We start from the raw sequence: 19,556 nt of genomic DNA, 5'->3' as shown, positions 1-19,556 counted from the left end.
AGTGTCTAGAATACGGTGAGCACTCGGAGGCAGCTGTGATTTTTTTTGTGGGTTGGGGTTGTACGCTTACCACAGTTGCCCCCATGGCCTCCGTGACTGGTTGCCACACAGCCCTTCCTTCTTTCCCCAGAGTTACTTCCTCTCACTGTTCCAGTACATGACAGGCTCTGCCCTGCCTCTCGGGCTTTGCTCATGCAAACCCCTCTGCTGGGGGGCTTTGGTGCTCAGGACACATAGAATTAGGACTGCCAGGCTGGGAACCATCCACCACTGGGAACCATCAGGATTTGTTGGGCAAGAGTCTTGCTCCTGAATATGGGGAAGAATGCTTCTCTTGTGAATCTTGTGGGTGGGGAGGAAGTGGTGGGAAAGTAGGACAGGCATTGGAGGGGAGACTCATTAAATGGGTTTATTGTCAGTTTTTATAACGTCTTAGGACATTCTCATTGTTTGCTTTCTTTATTTTTCTGAAACACGTTGCTTTGTCTTCTCCCGAGTTTATAATGCCCAATCCTTTCCTTAGATACAGAGTCTTTTTATCCCCTCTGCCATTTTTCCAAGATCTTTCTCTATTCCCTTCTTCCCAAGCCAACCGTACTCCTTTCCATGAACTGCTCTTCTTAACTACAATGCAAAGAGTGAAAAAAGAATGAAAGACATCTCATTAAATCCTCAGAAAGTATGCTGGGTATGAAAAACACACTAAAGCATTCCTCTTCAATACTCGAAGTATCTGTGGTCCCCTTTCTAGGGCCTGGGACTTTGTAACACTGAGGGCACCTACCAATGAGAGGATTGTGTAAAATCATGTTAAGCTCCTTCCCAGCTCTAATGATCTACAATGCAATATATTCCATGTACATTTTAGAATCCAGCTCATCGATTTCTACCAAAGCTCTCACTCAGAATTTGAGATTGCACTGAATTTATCCATCTGATCTCCTAACAATATTGAGTCTTCCAATCCATGAACATGGTACATATCTCCATTTATTTGGGTCTTCTTTCATTTCTTTAAGCAATATTTTAATGTGCTCAATATACAGACTTACATACATTTCAATTCATTTCACATTTCATTTAACTGTAAACTGCATCTTTAAAAAAATATGCAATTTCTAATTGCCTTTGGCCAATATATAGAATTACAAAGGAACTTTGCAATTTGAATAAGTACCTTAACACCTGGCTGAATTCTATCCCGGCTTCCCAGGTGGCTCAGTGGCAAAGAATCTGCCTGCCAATGCAGGAGAAGCAGGTTTGATCCCTGGGTTGGTAAGATCCCCTGGAGAAGGAAATGGCAACCCACTCCAGTATTCTTGCCTGGGAAATCCCATGGACAGAGGAGTTTGGTGGGCTACAGTCCATCAGGACACAAACGAGTCAGAAACAACTTAGCAACTAAACAAAAACAAACTCTATGCTTGGTCTTAGCAGTTTCTTTGTGGATAACTTTAGAATTTCTAGGCACACAATTATTACATCATTTGTGAATAGGGACTTTTTTTACTTCTTTTATGAATTGGATAGCTCTTACTTCTGCTTCTTGCATTTATTGCACTGGAGAGAATCTACAATATATTGCTTAATAGGAGTTGTAAGAGCAGCCACCATTGCCTGATTTCCAGTTGTGTGACTTCTGGGACTGGCCCCTCCAAGCCTTAGGAGAAGTTGTCAGCAAAAAATTTATGTGTTCAGAGTCCACAAAAAGCTTTGTGTCGGGATCTTCATTACCTGTTTTCTGTGTATACTTTCATTGCTCTTTCACAACAGTCTAGCCAGACAGGAATGGTTTCCCTGCTCACAGAACAGTAAAGTGAGGCACAGAGAGATAAAGTGACTCATTCAATGAGTGACATAAATGAATCTGAACTCAGTTCTTTTGGTCACAGCCCTCCACACCTGGCCAGCAGATAGGACAAAGGTTTATCTAGTCAAAGCTGTGGTTTTCCCAGCAGTCATGTACAGATATGCCAATTGGACCATAATGAAGGCAAAGCGCCGAAGAATTAATGCTTTTGAACTGTGGTGCTGGAGAAGACTCTTGAGAGTCCCTTGGACAGCATGGAGATCAAACCAGTCAATCCTAAAGGAAATCAACCCTGAATATTCATTGGAAGGACTGATGCTGAAGCTGAAGCTCCAGTACTTTGGCCACCTGATGCGAAGAGCTGACTCCATGGAAAAGACCCTGATGCTGGCAAAGATTGAAGGCAGGAGGAGAAGAGGGAGACAGAGGATGAGATGGTTGGATGGCATCAACGACTCAACGGATGTGAGTTTGAGCAAGCTCAAGAAGATAGTTAGGGAAGATAGCCAGGGAAGCCTGGTGTGTAGCAGTTCATGAGATTGCAAAGAGTTGGACACGATTTTAGCAGCTGAACAACAACAAATTTTGGTCACAAGTCCTATGGTTTTCCACCCATACCAGGGGATTCTGACCACCGGCAAGAAGGCCATTTGTTTTTAAATGATTGGAGCTGAGTGTTACAGGCTGAAAACTCGTGTCCTTATAAGAAGAATGAATTAGGACACAGAAACACACAGAGGGGAGACTGTGTGAGGACATAGGGAGAAGACAACTGTCTCCAAGCCAAGGAGAGAGGGCTCAGAGGGAACCAAGCCTGCCGACACCTTGATCTCAGACTTCCAGGCTCCAGACCATGAGAAAAGAATTCCTCACTTGTGTATCTTGATCTCTGAGTACTCAGTGTTAGTGCCTTCCTGTTTCTGAGGCTTCAGCTTGTGAAATCGGAGGAAAGCATAGTGAGGCTCTTGTTCATTTCTTGAGATGGGGCCAGCCCCAGCGGGGGTGGGGTGGTCCACAGGGGGGTCTGTCCAGAACTGGGGCTGGTGTTCCTGAGAGGAAGGAGGAGAAAGGATTCAGATCCAGGCAACAGGGTCTGGGAGAACTATGGAGTCAAAGGCAATGGGATGGAAGTGGAACTGACGGAACTTTTGTCATTTTCCCATTCATTTGTTTAAACAGAGTTAATTCAGATTGACCAGCCCTTCGTGAGTGTTTACATGAATCACATTATATTCTTTAAAAATGCTAGGAGAGAATACTATTGTCATATGTGTCTTAGAAATAGTAAAACTAAGGCTAAGAGAGATTATACACATTGTTTTCCTGAAGACACACGTCTATAGATGCACCTCTGAGCCAGAACTAGAAACCAGTTCTTTCCAACTAGGGGGCTGTCCTTTGTCCAGGCTGTGAGTGTAGGAGGTGCAGTGTGTGGAGTGATGGAAAAAGCAGACATAGTCCCTCATATTATGCAGTGTGTGGTTTTTTGTGGGTTTTTTTTTTTTTTGAGGGGGGTGGTTTTGTTTGTTTTGGTCACACCACACAGCTTGCGAAATCTTAGTTCCCTGACCAAGGATCAAACAGATGTCCCCTGCCATGGAAGCTTGGAGTCTTAGGCATTGGACCGCAGGGAAATCAGGGAAATCCTGCTCATGGTTTTCTAGGAGAGGCAGTTAATAGACAAATACATCTCAAGTTCTAAATTTGATAGGAGACATTTTGAAAGATAAAGCAAGGGCGGGGGTGTGCAGGTTCTAGAAGACAGAGTAGAGATCAGATCCTGCAATAAAAACGGTAACCAGATACCCTCTCTCATATCTGCTCCCTGCTTGCAACACCCTCAGGCTATAGGAGCATGAAATAGAAACCCTCCAACGATAGCGAAAAGAGGCAGACAAATCATTCTCAGATTAGGAGCAGATGGTTGCTGTTGTTGTTTAGTCACTAAGTCATGACTCTTTTGTGACCCTATGAACTGTAGCCTGCCAGACTCCTCTGTCCATGGGATTTTCCAGGCAAGAATAGTGGAGTGGATTGCCCTTTCCTCCTCCACGGGATCTTCCTGACCCAGGGATTGAACCTGCATCTCCCGTACTGGCAGGCAGATTCTTTACCACTGAGCCACCTGGGAAAGTGCAAGTCACTCAGTTGTGTCCAACTCTTTGCGACCCCGTGGACTATAATCCATGGAATTCTCCAGGCCAGAATACTGGAGTGGGTAGCCGTTCCCTTCTCCAGGGGATCTTCCCAACCCAGGGATCGAACCCGGGTCTCCCACATTGCAGGTGGATTCTTTACCAGCTGAGCCACCTGGGAAGTCCGAGAAAATGGTTATTTTACTTTAGTTTTTTGGCCATGCCACACGGCTTACAGGATCTTAGTTCCCCTGACCAGGGGTCAAACTCAGGCCCCCCTGAAGTGAAAGTGCCAAATCCTAACCACTGGACCACCAGGGAATTGCCCTGAGAATGGCTATTTTAGAAGACAGGGAGAAGGCTGCCCATACTAAGGAAAAGCAAGGTGAAAATAAGTGAGTTAATAGTTTAAATCTGCTACAGTCAAGACACAGAGAGAAAAAAATGTGTCTATTAATAACTGTGACTGAAGTATTTGTATATGGATGAACCTCACCAATCAAAAGATAGAGATAGCGACTTTTATTAGCAAATGAGATTCAGCAACATGGTTAATCAATGATTTATTCCAGACATATTGTGCACCTACTGTGAGTTATGAGCTAGGCATTCCTCTAGGCGTTGGGAAGACAACAGGGAATAAAGTAATAACAACAGCAACAAATTGCCTTTGGGACTTACTAGAGGAGGAAAAGGTTCTGATTGGTTATCAGGAGGACTTGCTTCATACATGCCAGAGACTCTTCTAATCATGCCTCATAACTACTCTGAGCTTCCCTGGTGGCGCAGATGGTAAAGAATCTGCATGCAGTGAAGGAGACCTGAGTTTTATTGCTAGGTCAGGAAGATCCCCTGGAGAAGGGAATGGCTGCCCACTCCAGTATTCTTGCCTTGTTACAATAAGTCTTAACCACTGGACCACCAGGGAAGTCCAAATATTAATAATATTCCCATGTCACAGAAAATAAATAGAGGTCAGAGAGAGCACACCATTTATCCAAGGTCACACAGCTTGTAAATAAGATCGGATTTGAATGCAAGCAGTCCAGCTCCAGAGTATATGCTTTGAACCATGATGCTATACTGACTCGAAGAGACACTCATTAGAAAAAGAAAAGAAGTTTCCTGAAAATTTGAAAGTAAAATAACGGAAAAGATATCTCATGATTTCTGACAAGATGGGGGCTGAACACACACTAAAGATTCCATTACCCGAGATTAACCAAGGAGAAACTGCAGGGAGAAATGTGTAAATTAAATTTAAAACCTGATTTTCTGTTTTCTTGTTCTGCCAGTTTCTGAGAGAGGAGTTTCGAGATAATCAACACTAACTGTGGATGTGCCTGTTTCTCCTTGCAACTCTGTCTGCGTTTGTTGATTTATTTTGAGAAACAATGCTCCATTATTGGGGGTGTCTACACTTAGGATTTTACATCTTTTAATAAAACACTAGAAGCCACATAGAGAGAGTGAGTATTGCATGATTCCATTTATATGACATTCGAGAATGGACAAAATGAATCAATAATGATAGAAATCAGTGATTGCTGGAAAGGGGTGGGGGTTGAATGAGAAGGGGAATAAAAGAATTTGGGGCCCTGATGGAAATGTTCCCTATCTTGACTGGGGACACGGTTACAGGATGTATGCGTTTGTCCAAGTTTGTTTAACTTCATACTTAAACTGTGTAAATACCTCAATATGGGCTTCCCTGGTGACTCAATGGTAAAGAATCTGCCTGCCATTGCAGGAGACATGGGTTTGATCCCTGGGTGGGGAAGATCCCCTGGAGAGGGAAATGGCAACCCACCCCAGTGTTCTTGCCTGGAGAATCCCATGGTCAGAGGAGCCTGGCAAACTATGGTCCATGGGATCGCAAAAGAGTCGGACACGACTTCGTGACTACACAACAATATCTCATTAAAGTTGATAGTAAATAACAGGGTGGTAGATTTGAAAAATACACATCAGGAGTGATGAACTGTGATGCTAGGATGCCTCGGGCTCTCTATCCTACTTCCTTGTCCTCAGTGAGTCTGACACGGACTAGGTTTGGACCAATTCTCTTCCCCATAATCAATGTGAGAAGAAAAGGCTAAAGCCCTAGGAGAATATGATAATCTGGCATACCAAGCAAAATACCCCCAGCCAACCAACTAAACTATCTACATATTTCATCAGAAGCAGCAGTGCTAAAGCAGTTGAATCAGTAGTTTTAAACAACCCCATGTGGAATTCCAGGAAGTGCTGGATGTTAATAGGGAAATGCCAAGGGCCAGGACCAGAGGTACCGCCCACAAGGGATAAACTGAATGGGACCGCCTGCTGCATTACTCACCCTGGAGCCTGAGCCCACGGCTTGGTTCGTATCATCCACGCTTTGCACTGGCTGGGTCTTTCTGCGGGTCTTCACTCTAAGGGAACAGCCCAGGGTGTTTCAGCCTGGCCATCTGGGGCATGGGGCAGACAGACCATCCCCTACTCCCTACGAAGAGCATGGAATGAGGGAGGAGGTGTCCAGGTGCTCCCCGCAACCCAAGAGCTGGACTGGGGCTGGGGAAGTAACCCCCAGCCTTGGTCCGGCTGCTTACGGCCTGATTCACACCATCACTCAGCCTTCTTTCTCTGTCCTGGGGCTTTCCAACCAGTCCCTGGTCCTCCAGCTCAGGTTTTCTGAGATTCCATGACCCCGAGCCCTTCCCACCCTGGGCTTTTCCCTCCACCCTGGAGCCCCCTCTCACCTGAAGATGAGATATAGGCAGAGAGAAAGCAGGACCGTGACGCTAGCTCCCCCGACTGCTCCCAGGACCTTGCCAGCCCTGGGCTCTGGTTTACCTGTAGACAATTTGAATCTTGTTTAAACTCCAACCCCAATACATGGCATCTTCCCAACAGGCCACCCTTCTCTGTGTTCTGCTAGTGTACCCGCCTCCCCCTTGACCTCCCATCCAAGACTCGGTCACTGGACGTTTCCATTGTCCTGCAGACCCTGGGGCCAGCCCCTTCCCCTGGACTCAGGACTGAGAATCTTCCACCACCAGCCACGCAAGCTGGGGCCCTGGGTTGCCCCTCCTCTGAGCTCCATTCCTCTGGGGCTGTTCGACTTGACTTGTGTTTCCCTCCCCCAAGTTCATATGTTGAAGTCCCCTGACCCCTAGTCACTCAGAATGTCACCTTATCTGGAAAGGAGATCTTTACTGAGGTAATCAAGTTAAAATGAGATCAGCAGGGCCTCCCTGGTGGCTCAATGGGAAGGAGTCTGCCAGCCAATGCGGGAGACACGGGTTCGATCCCTGGCCCGGGAAGATCTCACATGCCTCAGAGTAGCTAAGCCCCTGTGCCACAACTATTAAGTCTGTCCTCTAGGGCCCGAGAGCTGCAACGACTGAAGCCCTTGCTCCCTAGAGCCCGTGCTCTGCAAGAGAAGCCACCACAAGGAGAAGTCCGAGCACCATAACTCGAGAGTAGCCCCTGCTCTCCACCATTAGAGAAAGCCCACACAGCAACGAAGACCCAGCACAGCCAGAAATAAATGATTTAATTAAAAAACATGAGACCAGCAGGGGCTAATCCAATATGACCGATGTCCTAAAAAGGGGAAATTTGGACACAGACACATGCAGGCAGAATAATGCCATGTAAACATGAAAGCGGGGGTGGGGAGGCTTCCCAGGTGGCGTTAATGAAAAAGAACCTGTCCCCCAAGGCAGGAGACCCTCATCCTCCTGGGAGCAGGAGGGGCCCAGCAGCTGCGGCGGGGGCTGTGGGTTTGATCCCTGGGTCAGGAAGATTCCCCTGGAGGAGGGCATGGCAACCCACTCCAGTATTCTTGCCTGGAGAATCCTGTGGACAGAGGAGCCTGGCAGGCTACAGTCCATGGGGTCACAAAGAGTTGAATACAACTGAAGTGAGTGAGCACTCACACACGTAAACATGAAAGCAGAGATGGGGGTGATGCTCCTACGAGCCAAGGAATGCCAAAGGTTGCCAGCAAAATTGCCAGAAGCCACGGGGAGAGTCCTGGGACAATTCTCACAGCCTGAGATGGAATCAACCCTGCTGACACCTTGATCCCAGGCTTCCAGCCTCCAGAACTGGGAGATGTATCTGTTTAAGCCCCCAGTTGGAGGTGCTTTGTTCTGGCCACCCTAGCAGACTCATATAAGGATCAAGGCTCCTCTTCTCTCAGGCATCACCCTTCGGCAGACCCCTGACCTGGCAAGCAGGAGGACAGACCCGTTCTGGGCCCCATGGCCATTCAGGGCCTCGCAGGTGAGTCTGAGGCTGGAGCTGAGCCCCTTGCAGAGGCTCAGGGAGCCGTTGGCCCAGGGCCTGGCAGAACTGGAGGCGACCTCGAAGGAGGCATTGCTGAGCTCCCCCGCCAGCAGCCCTTCCCCAGCTGCCAGTGCAGGGAGGGAGCTGGCCAGGCTCAGGAGGAGTAGCTGCAGCGCAGACCCTCCTTCTCCTGGGAGCAGGAGGGGCCCAGCAGCTGTGGGGGGGCTGTGGGGAGAGATGGGAGGGATCAGGGGCACCTCTCCCCTCCCTTGAACCCCAGCGTCCTGTCCCCAGGGGGACTCCACACTCACAGACCACGGAGAGGCTCAGGGAGATATTTTGGGAGCCCAGAGGGTTCTGAGCCCGGCACGTGAACTCTCCTTCTGCTGCCTCTACACGAGGCAGCTCCAGGACCCCGGTGCTCGAGACGGGGACGGCCTCCAGGGCGGGAGACCCCCGGAACCAGCTCAGCTGTGCAGGGGGGTTGCTGTCAGCAACACAGAGCAGCTGCAGCACCTGGCCCTCCTGGACTGGAAGGGACGAGGCATTTTGCAGAATCTTGAGGGCTTCGGGGGAAGAGAAGGGCAGAGAGACAGAGAGATGGGCTGGGCAAGGCTGGCACCTCTCTGGGGACTGGCAGAGTCTGAACCACAGGCATTCAGAAGAAGCCCCAGCAGTTTCCCTGGGGCTGCCCAGACTGTCCATCAGATGGGGCATAGAAGGCTCAGGACAAGATATGTGTGTTTGAGATGCTCAGTCGTGCTCGACTCTTTGCGACCCCATGCACTGTAGCCCTCCAGGCTCCTCTGTCCATGGGATTCTCCAGGCAAGAATACTGGAGTGGGTTGCCCTGCCCTCCTCCAGGGAATCTTCCTGACCCAGGGATTGAACCCAGGTCTCCCGTATTGCGGGCAGGTTCTTTACCATCTGAGACACCAGGGAAGACCTGGGGGACAAGGATACAGTGAGCAAACATAGTTATGGGCTGAAGAAGAGAAAACAGAAGGTGGTAAAACATCAGAGAGGGATTTCCTTGGCGGTCCAGTAGTTAGGACTCCACACTTCCACTGCAGGGGACACGGGTTCGATCCCTGGTCAGGGAACTAAGATCCTGCATGCTGCACTGTGTGGCCTACTGCTGACCGCCGCCCCCCCCCCAAAAAAAACAAACAAACCAAAAACCATCAGAGAGAAAGCAAAAGGAATGTGACAGCTTCCTTTCAATTTAGCCAAAGAAAGCTGTGGGTGAGCTGAAGGTTAACTTCAGGGAGCTGAAGTGTCCCCACCCCGGCGCTGGTTTCCAGTCCTGAGCCCCACTACCATACTTGTCATGTTCAGAAAGAGCATCTTGTTTAGCTATGGGAGTTTACTGAAGCGTGTCTCGACTTGAAAGAAGTATGTCCCGCTGTCCCCTGCGTTGACATCCCTGATGCGCAGGCTGCAGTTTTGGGCTTGGGGCTCCCCGGGGAGGGAGAATCGCCCCTGGGTCTCCTCAATGCAGCTTCTGTTCCGGCTTGTTCGTGCCCACCGGGGGATCGCGTTCTGTATCTGCCCCTTCCCGGAACCAAGACATGTAGAACTTTTCCAAAGGAAACCCGGGGCTGTGGAAACGTGCAGGCTACGAGGACGCACAGGCCCTCCTGCACCGTCACACTCTGCTGCAGTTCCAGGCGCTGAGCTAGGGGTGCTGGGCAGAGGGAGGAAGTCAGCCTGGAGCTCAGTGCCTCACCCCAGTGTGTGTGTGTGTGTGTGTGGGGTTCCCCGTACCCCACAGGCCGGTCACCTCCCCACAGCACAAGTGGCAGCAGCAGCAGCAACAGCCGCATCCCTTCCTGATGTCTCCCGGGCAGGATCTGCCTTCTGGACCCCTCTGAAAGAGAAGGCCAAGCTGCAGATAAGGGGCGGGTGGAGGAAGCTCACACAGGAAGCTGCGGTGAGGATACCAGGCCACAAGTCCCTAAGAGGAAACTTCAGGCTTAGAGAGTCAGCTGTGGTTGGCCCCGCTGAGATCATTCTGCCGTTTCTGCATATTGGAAGGTGACCCCTGAGGATCAGAGGAGGCAAGGGGCTTGCCCTGGTGAGGCAGCAAGGAAGGATGAGAGCCCCTGAGTCCTGCCTCTTGCCCTGTTTTCTGCACTGGATAAGGGGGCTCCCCTATCTAGCTCCCCGAGAGTCATGGTCTGGGGAATCCTCGTGAAGGTGGCCTGTTAGGGATGAAACTGGAGATATCCTATATGGGCACCAGGGGCAGAAGAAGGTGTAGATGAGGCAAGAGAAGCAACACATGCCTCTACTTCATTCATTCATAAACTAACATAAAACAGGACAGATTTGGGGACTTCCCTGGTGGTCCGGTGGTTAAGAATCTACCTTGCAACACAGGGGATGCGGGTTCGATCCCTGGTTGAGGAACTAAGATCCCACATGCCGTGGGGCAGCCAAGCCCACGTGCCACAGCTAATGAAGCCTCTGAGCTCTGGAGCCTGCGTGCCACGACTAGAGAGAAGCCCATGTGCCACAATGAAAGAGCCTGTGCGCTGCTACTAAGACCTGACACAGCCAAAACATTTTTTTAAACAAAGAAGACAGGTTTGAATCAGTCCTCACCCTTGACTAGCTCAAACAGTGGGGGAAGACAAACAAACCCGAGCTTTATTTAAAGGCCACCGGGAGCCATGGAAAGTTCTTGAGCAGGAGTGGGACAGAGTCATATAGGCATAACATGATCTCACTGAAGCCAGTGTAGGGAACAGCTGGAAGGGAGAGGCTGGAGGCCAAGAGGAAGCTTCTGTGATTGGGAAGAAGAGAACCATGCCTGTGGGGAGATAGCAGCCTGGGGGATGGAGGAGAGACACCATTGAAGACACTTTGAGGAAGTGAGATTTGAGGGGAGGCGTGGGGGGCCCGGGGGTGGGGGAGAGAAAGGCGTCTAGAGTGACTCTCTGAGCCCTGACTCCAGTGACTGGGGGGTGGGGGGGATGGAAGTGCCACCACCAAGAGCAGGATAAATGTGCAGGTCTAGGCTGGGAAGACGGGGGCTGAGAAGGTAGCAGAGCTGCCCCTGGAGGTGGACACAGACACACTCACCGAGCGGGGGCAGAGGGCCCTGGACGGAGCAGTGGGAGCCCGCACGCCTGCACACCTGCACGCCCCCCATTAAGCTTAATTGTGGGGTGTAGGGAGAGCTGGCGGTGGTGAGCGAGATGGCCTGATCGGGAAGAGAACAGGTGGTTACTGGTGACCCAGGTGAGAGTTTTGCCAGGGAAGGGAGAGAAGGGGCGGCAGCCAGACAACAGGGAACAGAGAGGTGATGCGAATGCGGGCTGGGGGTGGTGTGGAATCCCACTGACCGCCTTTAGCCCTCTCACATTTAAGCTTGAAGACCCCACTTCTGCCCTGAGCAGTAGGAACCCCCCCTCCATCACTGCCCCAGAGGAGCGCTTCCTTCCTATCTGTGCCATTTCCTTGGATGGGGGCCAATAGCCCAGGTTCTTGGAGCATTTGGAATGGAGATAAGAAGGTATTTTCTCCTTCAATCATGGGGAGAGATGGTGACTTTAACTCTGGCTGGATCCACAGAAGGGTGGCGAGGCAAGAATACTGGAGGGGATTGCCATGCCCCAGGGATCTTCCTGACCCAGGGATCGAACCTGCATCTCTTACGCCTCCTGCGTGGTGGTGGGGGACTGTTGTGGTTTCTTCTCCCCTCTCGGGCCAGGCTTCTGGCCAAGCACCATGTCCTACAGGCACTGCTACTGGGTCCCTCCTCAGGGACCCAGGTGTCCTGACCAACACCGAGAAGGTATGCTGAACCTGACTGGGGCCTGCAGCTCAGCCAAGTGGGGAGAGACAGCCTGAGCTGCTAGTGTCAGAGGTAGATGCTTAAAACAGCTGAGTCAAAATGAAAATAACAATTAAGCCTTTAATCACCTACTGTGATGATACAAGCAACAGTCTAAATGGAAAAAGCACTGACTCCCTCATGTTCCGGGATGGTTGCAGGGGTGTCAAAGAAAAAGATGTGATTCTAATTGTTAAGGAAAAAACAATTATTCTTGGCACTTCTTTTTTTCATTTTTCATTTTTATTTTTTATTGGACTATAGTTGTTTTACACTGCTGTGTCTGTTTCTGCTGTTCAGCAAAGCGAATCAAACCTTTGTATACATATGTCCCCTGTTTTTGAATTTCCTTCCCATTTAGGTCACCACAGAGCAGAAAGCAGAGTTCCCTCTGCTATACAATAAGTTCTCATTAGTTATTTGTTTTATACATTGTTGTTGTTTAGGTGCTTAATCACATCCAATTCTCTGTGACCCCATGGACCCCACCAGGCTCCTCTGTCCATGGGATTCTCCAGGCAAGAATACTGGAGTGGGTTGCCATGCCCTCCTCCAGGGGATCTTCCTGAGCCAAGGATCGAACCTGCATCTCTTACATCTCCTGCGTTGGCAGGTGGGTTCTTTACCACTAGCGCCACCAGGCAACCTGACACATTGTAGTATAGATAGGTGAATCCCAATCTCCCAATTCACCCCATCACCTACCCTTCGCCCCTTGGCAACCACACATCTGTTCCTTTCATTTGTGTCTCTGTTTCTGCTCATGACACTTAAGGAACCATGAAGCAGACTTCATTCAGGACCATTGTCATAGGTTCAGGGACTCCTGTAATGGCGGTTTGCTGCAGGGGAAAGAGACCAGGCTCAACTCTGACAACGATGAGGAAGACTGGGGATTTATTGCCAAAGAGGGGGGTGAGGGGTCAGCAGATGGAAAATTACTGAAAGGAAATATCGGGGGAAAGGGGGTTCTGGCTAAACCAACCTACCAGGCTTCTTGCTGAAGGCAGGGCAGGGTGACCAGACAGCAGCTGGGGGCTGCTGGAGGGTGAGGAATCCCATCAGATATTGAGGGTAAGGGATTTGGGTTAAACTGACTTCCCTGGTGGTGCAGTGGGTAAGAATCTGCCAGTGCAGGGGACACGTGTTTGATCCCTGGTCCGGGAAGACTACACATGCTGCAGGGCAATGAAAGTCCGTGCACCACAGCTACTGAGCCTGGACTCTAGAGCCAGAGAGCCACAACTACTGAGCCCTCGTGCTGCAACTACTGAAGCCGGTGCTCCACAACAAGAGAAGCCACAGTGAAAGCCGGTGCACCACAACAAGGAGTAACCCCCGCTCTCTGCAAATAGAGGAAGCCTTCACACAGCAATGAAGACTGAGAGCAACCAAAAATAAATCAATTTTTTAAAATTATTTTTAAAAAAAAGAACTCGAAGGGCCTGGCTAGAGTTGAGCCAAGGGGAGAATCTTTGTCAAGGGGTCTGATGGGCCAGCACAGACATGAGGGTCATTTCATGTACCAGGGACTCAGAACAAAAAGCTGCGGCGGATCTATGGATCCTGGGTTGGGGCGTGGGGGTGGGAGTGGAAAAGTACCGAGTCCTGAATCAGAGTGGGGCAAAGTGTCTTCAAGTTTTCCTCCTCCTCCCCCCGCATTAGGAGGCCTCAGAAGAGGTGCCTGAAGATCTCTGCCCAAGGCTTCAGATAAACAGACCAAGAATGAAGTCCTCTGAGCTCGGAATGCAAAAATGTGAAGAGTATGACAGGCCAGAGCAGTCTGAGTCCTTCACTGTAACTCCTTTCAGAGACTGCAGTGCACAGACAGCATCCCCGAGGCCAGCCGAGGAAAACTTTCGCGTTTGCCTGTGATCAGGTCTGAAAAATCACCTGTAGGTTTGTAGCCATGAGCTGAACTCCTTGGATGGCTCTATGCAGAGACCTTTCACCTCCTGTGGCTTCCCAGGTGGCTCAGTGATAAAGAATCTGCCTGCAGTGCAGGAGCTGTAGGAGATGTGGGTTTGATCCCTGGGCCAGGAAGATCCCCTGGTGAAGGAAACAGCAACACACTCTGGTATTCCTGCCTGGGAAAATCCCGTGGATAGAGGAGCTTGGTGGGCTACATACAGTCCATGGGGTCGCAAAAGAGTCGAACACAATTTAGTAACTAAACAGCAACATCAATCACCTCCTAGGAAGGTCGCCTGAAAACATAGGGCTGGTGTCACAGTCTCTTTAAAATTTATTTATTTTCAATATTTTCATTGGAGTATAGTTCATTTATGATGCTGTGCTAAGTTTCAGGTGTACAGAAAAGTGAATCAGTTGTATATATGTATGTTATATATATGTGTGTGTGTATCCTGGTGTCATGTTCTTGGGACCTGAGCATGTGGGTGAATAATAAGGAATGGGGAGCCTTGGGTCCCATGGAGGAGAGAAATATCTTCCTACTGGACTTTGAGCTGTTTAGACTCTAAGACAGTTGGGCTTCAGGTTAAAGGGATGTAGATTTTGGGGTATCTGGTATAAGCTGGAGAGAAGGAAAAGATTCAGACCTCAAAAAGGAGACCCTGAGAGTCCACCTCAGCTTCCTCTGGGATCATGAACGCTTGCCCCCATCTTTCAGATAGGAAGCACCTGTGTTCCTGTCTCTAGGGTTCTCTCCTGGGGATCTTTGACTACTTGTCACATTCAGAAATATAAGGAGTCATCCATGCATGCTCAGTTGCTCAGTCCTATCTGACTCTTTGTGAACTTTGTAGCCCTTTAAGGTCCACTGTCCATGGGATTTCCCAGGCAAGAATACTGGAGCGAGTTGCCATTTCCTACTCCAGGGGAATCTTCCCTACCCAGAGATCAATCCCGTGTCTCCTGCATTGGCAGGCGGATTCTTTATCACCGGGCCACCTGGGAAGCCCATATTGGGAGTCATTTTTCACATGATATTTCTCTACCCGAAAGCATTCTCAGTTTCCTGCATCTTGATGAATCTAATGCTTAGAGAGCAACTGTGGGCCCCTGGACCCCACAGAAGGTTGGGTTGGCCCCAGAGAGTTTCTTCCAGATTTTGATGGGGTCTGTGGGTGGAAGGGGATGACAGTATCTGCTGGCTGCCTCTGGGATCTGAAGGTGGAAGTTGAGTAGGCTAAAGTCAGTCCAGAAAACCCAAGGGTTGAAGTGAACGGGATGGGAAGCATGGGCCCTCCTTCACCACCCTCAATGAAGGTTACAGAGAGCACCTGCACCGCCTCCAGGGACCACTGCAGGAAACAGAGCCTCTGACTGCAGCCCCGCCCGGAAACCTCCTCCTCACGTCTGCTGCCCTCCCAGCTGCAGCCACAGTGGCAGCAACGTCTCTGGGCTGCAGAGGCTAATCTGGATTCACCTGACACCGTCTGATTAGTCTCTCCTAGCTTAGAGGTGGGGGTGACCATGGGGTGGCAAGAGAGCTGGGGACACTTCTTGGGTTGAAGTGTATGACTTCTGTATCAGTCTTCTCTCTTCAGCAGAAATACCCGTCTCTCCCTTGAGCCACTGCGGTGGGGAAGTGAAAGCCGACCTCTTCTCTCTTGGGGCCACAGCTGGGTGGACCTGTATTGTACCCTGAAACCCTGACTTTCACCCCCTGAAGACCAACTCCCACTTCCCTTAAGCGAGATGTGGAGTTTCAGGGTCTATTTTCCCCATATAGGTTTCTCGGAGCCTGGTTAGAACCTAGACAGGGAGGCCTTTATCCTGTTCATTACCAGTCCCCAAGCCCGTCCCACTTCTTCCCATCAGAACGTACCCACAGCGAGATCGCTCTTCCAGCCAAGACAGCATGTGGTCCCCAGAAGCAGGTGTGGCACTGTCCGTGGTGCTGAAGCAGGGTTGGGTCTTGAGCTTGGGAATCACTGGATTATGCAGAAGGGTCTGACTAGACACAGATCAGATCTGGACCTCAGGCCGGGAAAGCAGCTGAGTCAGAAGGGTTGGGCCTGCCAAGGAAGGAGAAGATTAGGGAGGGGCCGACCCTCTGGTATGGGGGCTTGTCTTCCCCTGAGCCTCTCTTCCTTCTTCTTTACACTCTAAAGTCCTCTGGGTTCTGCCAGGCCACTGGATCAAAGTCAGCTGCAGCTCCCACCCCTTCACCTCCCACTGACTTCTTGTTTTGTGAGAAAAATAAAGCCCTATTTGTTAAGGTTCCTGAAAGTCAGCTTTTTTTTTTTTTTTAACTTAGAGTGAAATGCATTTCTAATTGATACAGTATGTGGAGATGACTCCTCCAATTCCATTTAAAGCCAACATGACTTTTTCTAAAAGTGCCCTACTCACATGAGAGTGCCTGGTATGCCTGACTTAACAGTATTATATCTTTTCTTTACTTTACTTTGATGTGACTATAAATAACCTTTCTCATCTTTTTAAATTAACTGCAACCCTTATCTGTGGATTATCTATCCAAAGGGGAACTTCCCTGGAGTTGCAGTGGATAGGAATCCGCCTGCCAGTGCAGGGGACATGGGTCCGATCCCTGGTCCAGGAAGATTACATATGCCTCAGAGCAACTAAGCCCTTGTGTCACAATTACTGAGCCCACGTGCTGCAATGACTGAAGCCTGCACACCTCGAGCTTGTGTTCCACAACAAGAGAAGCCACTGCCATGAGACATCGTGCATCGCAACAAAAAGTAGCCCCCGCTCATGGCAACTAGAGAAAGCCTGAGCAAAGCAACGAAGATTCAGTGCAGCCAAAAATTTTAAAAATGATAAAAAAATTTTAAAAATCTATTCAAAGGGTTTACACAGAAGGACCGTGGAGTTTTCCTGATCAACCTCTCTAGAGACTCTGATCTCATCGTTATTACTAACCTGGTGTGCTGTGCGAAGTTGCTTCAGTTGTGTCTGACTCTCTGCGATGCTATGGACTGTACCCACGAGGCTCCTGTGTCCGTGGAATTCTCCAGGCAAGAATACTGGAGTGGGTTGCCATGCCCTCCTCCAGGAGATCCTCCTGACCCAGGAATCAAACCCACCTCTCTGTGTCTCCTGCATTGGCAGGTGGGTTCTTTACCACTAGAGCCAGCTGGAAAGCCCATTATTAACCTTAGAGGATAATATGTTTACCAATGAAATACACATCCCTAAATTTCAAGGTTATGGTTTTATAAATACTGTTTTTAATGTTTATGTGATTGGCATCCTACAGTACACATTTTCCTTCCTGGCTATTTCCACTTGATGTCAGCTGAAAATTTTTTTTATGGTGAAGTGTATAATGTTCAGAAGATAAATGGGTAAGTGTGCACTGCAGTGATTTACCACACAGCAAATGCAGTCAGTTCACAAAATATCTCCAGTTCAAAATACCAGGTATGGCCAGTTCCCCGAATAGCTCAACAGTTTACACTCTCACCATACAGCATGAGGTTCCTATTTCCTCACATCTCTGCAACGCTTGCTGTTATCTGCCTTTTGGGTTTCCCAGTCTCACGTGTGTAGAGCAGTATCTGGTTTCTGTGCGGTGTTTTTCCATTACCAGTGTGTCTGAGCATCTCAATGTGGACTTGTTTTCCATTCACATTTCCACGTTTCTGAGATAAATATTCCTGTCCTTTGCTATTGTTATATTGGCTTGTTTTTCTTCCTGTTGATTTGTGGAAATTTTGGTGCATTCTAAACAGTTAAAAAGCTCTTGTGAGCTTCAATGAAGAAAATAATTGCTCCCATTCTGCCATTTCTCGGTTAAATTGATCTCTGTTGTCCTTCATTTTGATGTGATCATATCTGTGTGTTGCTGCTCACAGCACTGTGGGATGCAACACTGTGTACTCCTCCTATAAGTATCCATGATCTTGGCTTTTACATTAACCATTTCCATGTTTTCTTTATAGTTTTATCACCGATGTATCCCTAGAAAGTACAGTTTACATAAACCTATTTTCGAACTTTTTATAAGTACAATCATATTATATGTCATTGCCTGTGTCTTGCTTAATTTTTTTTTTATTGTGGTATAATTTATATATAGTGAATATATATTTAGGTACATTTGTAAATAATGGATTTATACCCAACAAGTAATTTTTAAAATAAGCAATATACTTTATTCTTTTGGACAGTTTTAGGTTTACAGAAAAATTGAGCAGATACTACAGAGAGCTCCCATATGTACCTCGACCCCCTCACATTCTTCCCTATTATTAACATTTTGCATTAGTGTAGAATATTTGTTACAATTAATGAACCAATACTGACACATTACCATCAACTGAAGTCCATAGTTTTCACTGAAGTTCTCTCTTTGTGTTATCCAATTCTATGGGTTTTGACAAAAGCATAATGTCATATCCACCAGTACAGTATCTTACATATTATATATGGATGATATACACTTATATATAACATACAGATCTATATATACATAATAAATAATTTGCTATTGTGTATTTATGTATAGTGCACATGTTTTAATGAGTTTTGATAAATGGATACATCCACCCCAACCAAGATGTGGAATATTTCCATCACTGCTCATATTCTCCTTATACTACCCCTTGCCTGTGGCAGCCTTTCTATCAGCATAGCTTAGTTTTGGCCGTATTAGAACTTCAGGGAAATGGAATCGTAAGCATGTACTCTTTCATGTCTGGCTTCTTGGGATTCTTGCATGAGGTTGGCCCCTGCAGTGGCGGTTCGCTTCATTTCACTGCTGAGTAGAATCTCCGGAACAGGAGGTCCAGAATCTGCTGCTTCCTGTGCCTGCCCGCAAGTTCTGGAAAACTGTCCCTGGGGTGGGGGCCGCTCCTGCTTATCTCACACGCTCCATCGAAGACCTAGGGCCTCTAGCGCAAACTCCCATCAGCAGGCAAGTCCCCTCTGGGCTTCTGCTCTGACAACTCCACTTTTCCCAGGAGCCCAAAGATGGTGGGCATCAGGAGGCTCCAACCAGAGCCACGGGAGAGAGTGGGGCTGGGCTGGGAAGGAGGATCCTGTAGCCTCAACAATGTGGCCTGACCCAGGGGTTCTGCAGAGGCACCAAGAAGCCCTTGAAAGGCAGTGACTATATGGCCACTCATCCACCCATTCTGGAGAAGGTCAAGGGGCTAGGCGCTGATGGTAGACAAAGATCAGGAAAACTGGACAGCAATAAAACATAAAAAAAAAAACCACAAGAGATTTGGACTACACTTAATGAAACTTAATCACAGCTCTGCCACCTTATAACTGTGAGAATATGAAGCTATGACTTTAGTTTTAGTTTCTAAAATGTGGAGGAAGGTATTAATCCCAGGTGTGAAAGTGACATTTGATGAGGCTTGTGAAACCCTGAGCACCTGCTTCACACTTGATAAACACTGGACCCTAAATAATCCCCAATTTGGGGTTTCATGTAATTCATTCCAACAGGAAACCATCATCAATCTGCTTAACAGCCAATCACTGGCCCTTACCATGTCCTCAGGGACCCAAGGAGACACCAACACTGACCCACTCATCCATTCACAAA

General features: G+C 48.5%; 1 protein-coding gene across 1 annotated transcript in view; it reads right to left on the bottom strand.

Moving 5' to 3' along the window:
- Nucleotides 1–972: 972 nt before the first annotated feature.
- LOC145512908 (sialic acid-binding Ig-like lectin 6) overlaps nucleotides 973–19,556 on the bottom strand; it is a 27,849-nt gene continuing 9,265 nt past the window's right edge. The window contains 8 exon segments of the mRNA XM_081507622.1: nucleotides 973–2,859; nucleotides 6,284–6,359; nucleotides 6,687–6,780; nucleotides 8,532–8,786; nucleotides 9,591–9,714; nucleotides 9,716–9,821; nucleotides 9,988–10,108; nucleotides 11,308–11,428. Of these exon segments, the coding sequence (XP_081363748.1) occupies nucleotides 2,680–2,859; nucleotides 6,284–6,359; nucleotides 6,687–6,780; nucleotides 8,532–8,786; nucleotides 9,591–9,714; nucleotides 9,716–9,821; nucleotides 9,988–10,108; nucleotides 11,308–11,428 (1,077 nt within the window). The 3' untranslated portion in view covers nucleotides 973–2,679.

This window comes from Giraffa tippelskirchi, chromosome 7, assembly GCF_054371585.1.
Source record: "Giraffa tippelskirchi isolate mGirTip1 chromosome 7, T2T-mGirTip1v1.2.pri, whole genome shotgun sequence".
Classification (NCBI taxonomy): domain Eukaryota; kingdom Metazoa; phylum Chordata; class Mammalia; order Artiodactyla; family Giraffidae; genus Giraffa; species Giraffa tippelskirchi.
Note: the sequence above shows the minus strand (reverse complement) of the source record. Positions and strands in the feature narration are given on the sequence as shown.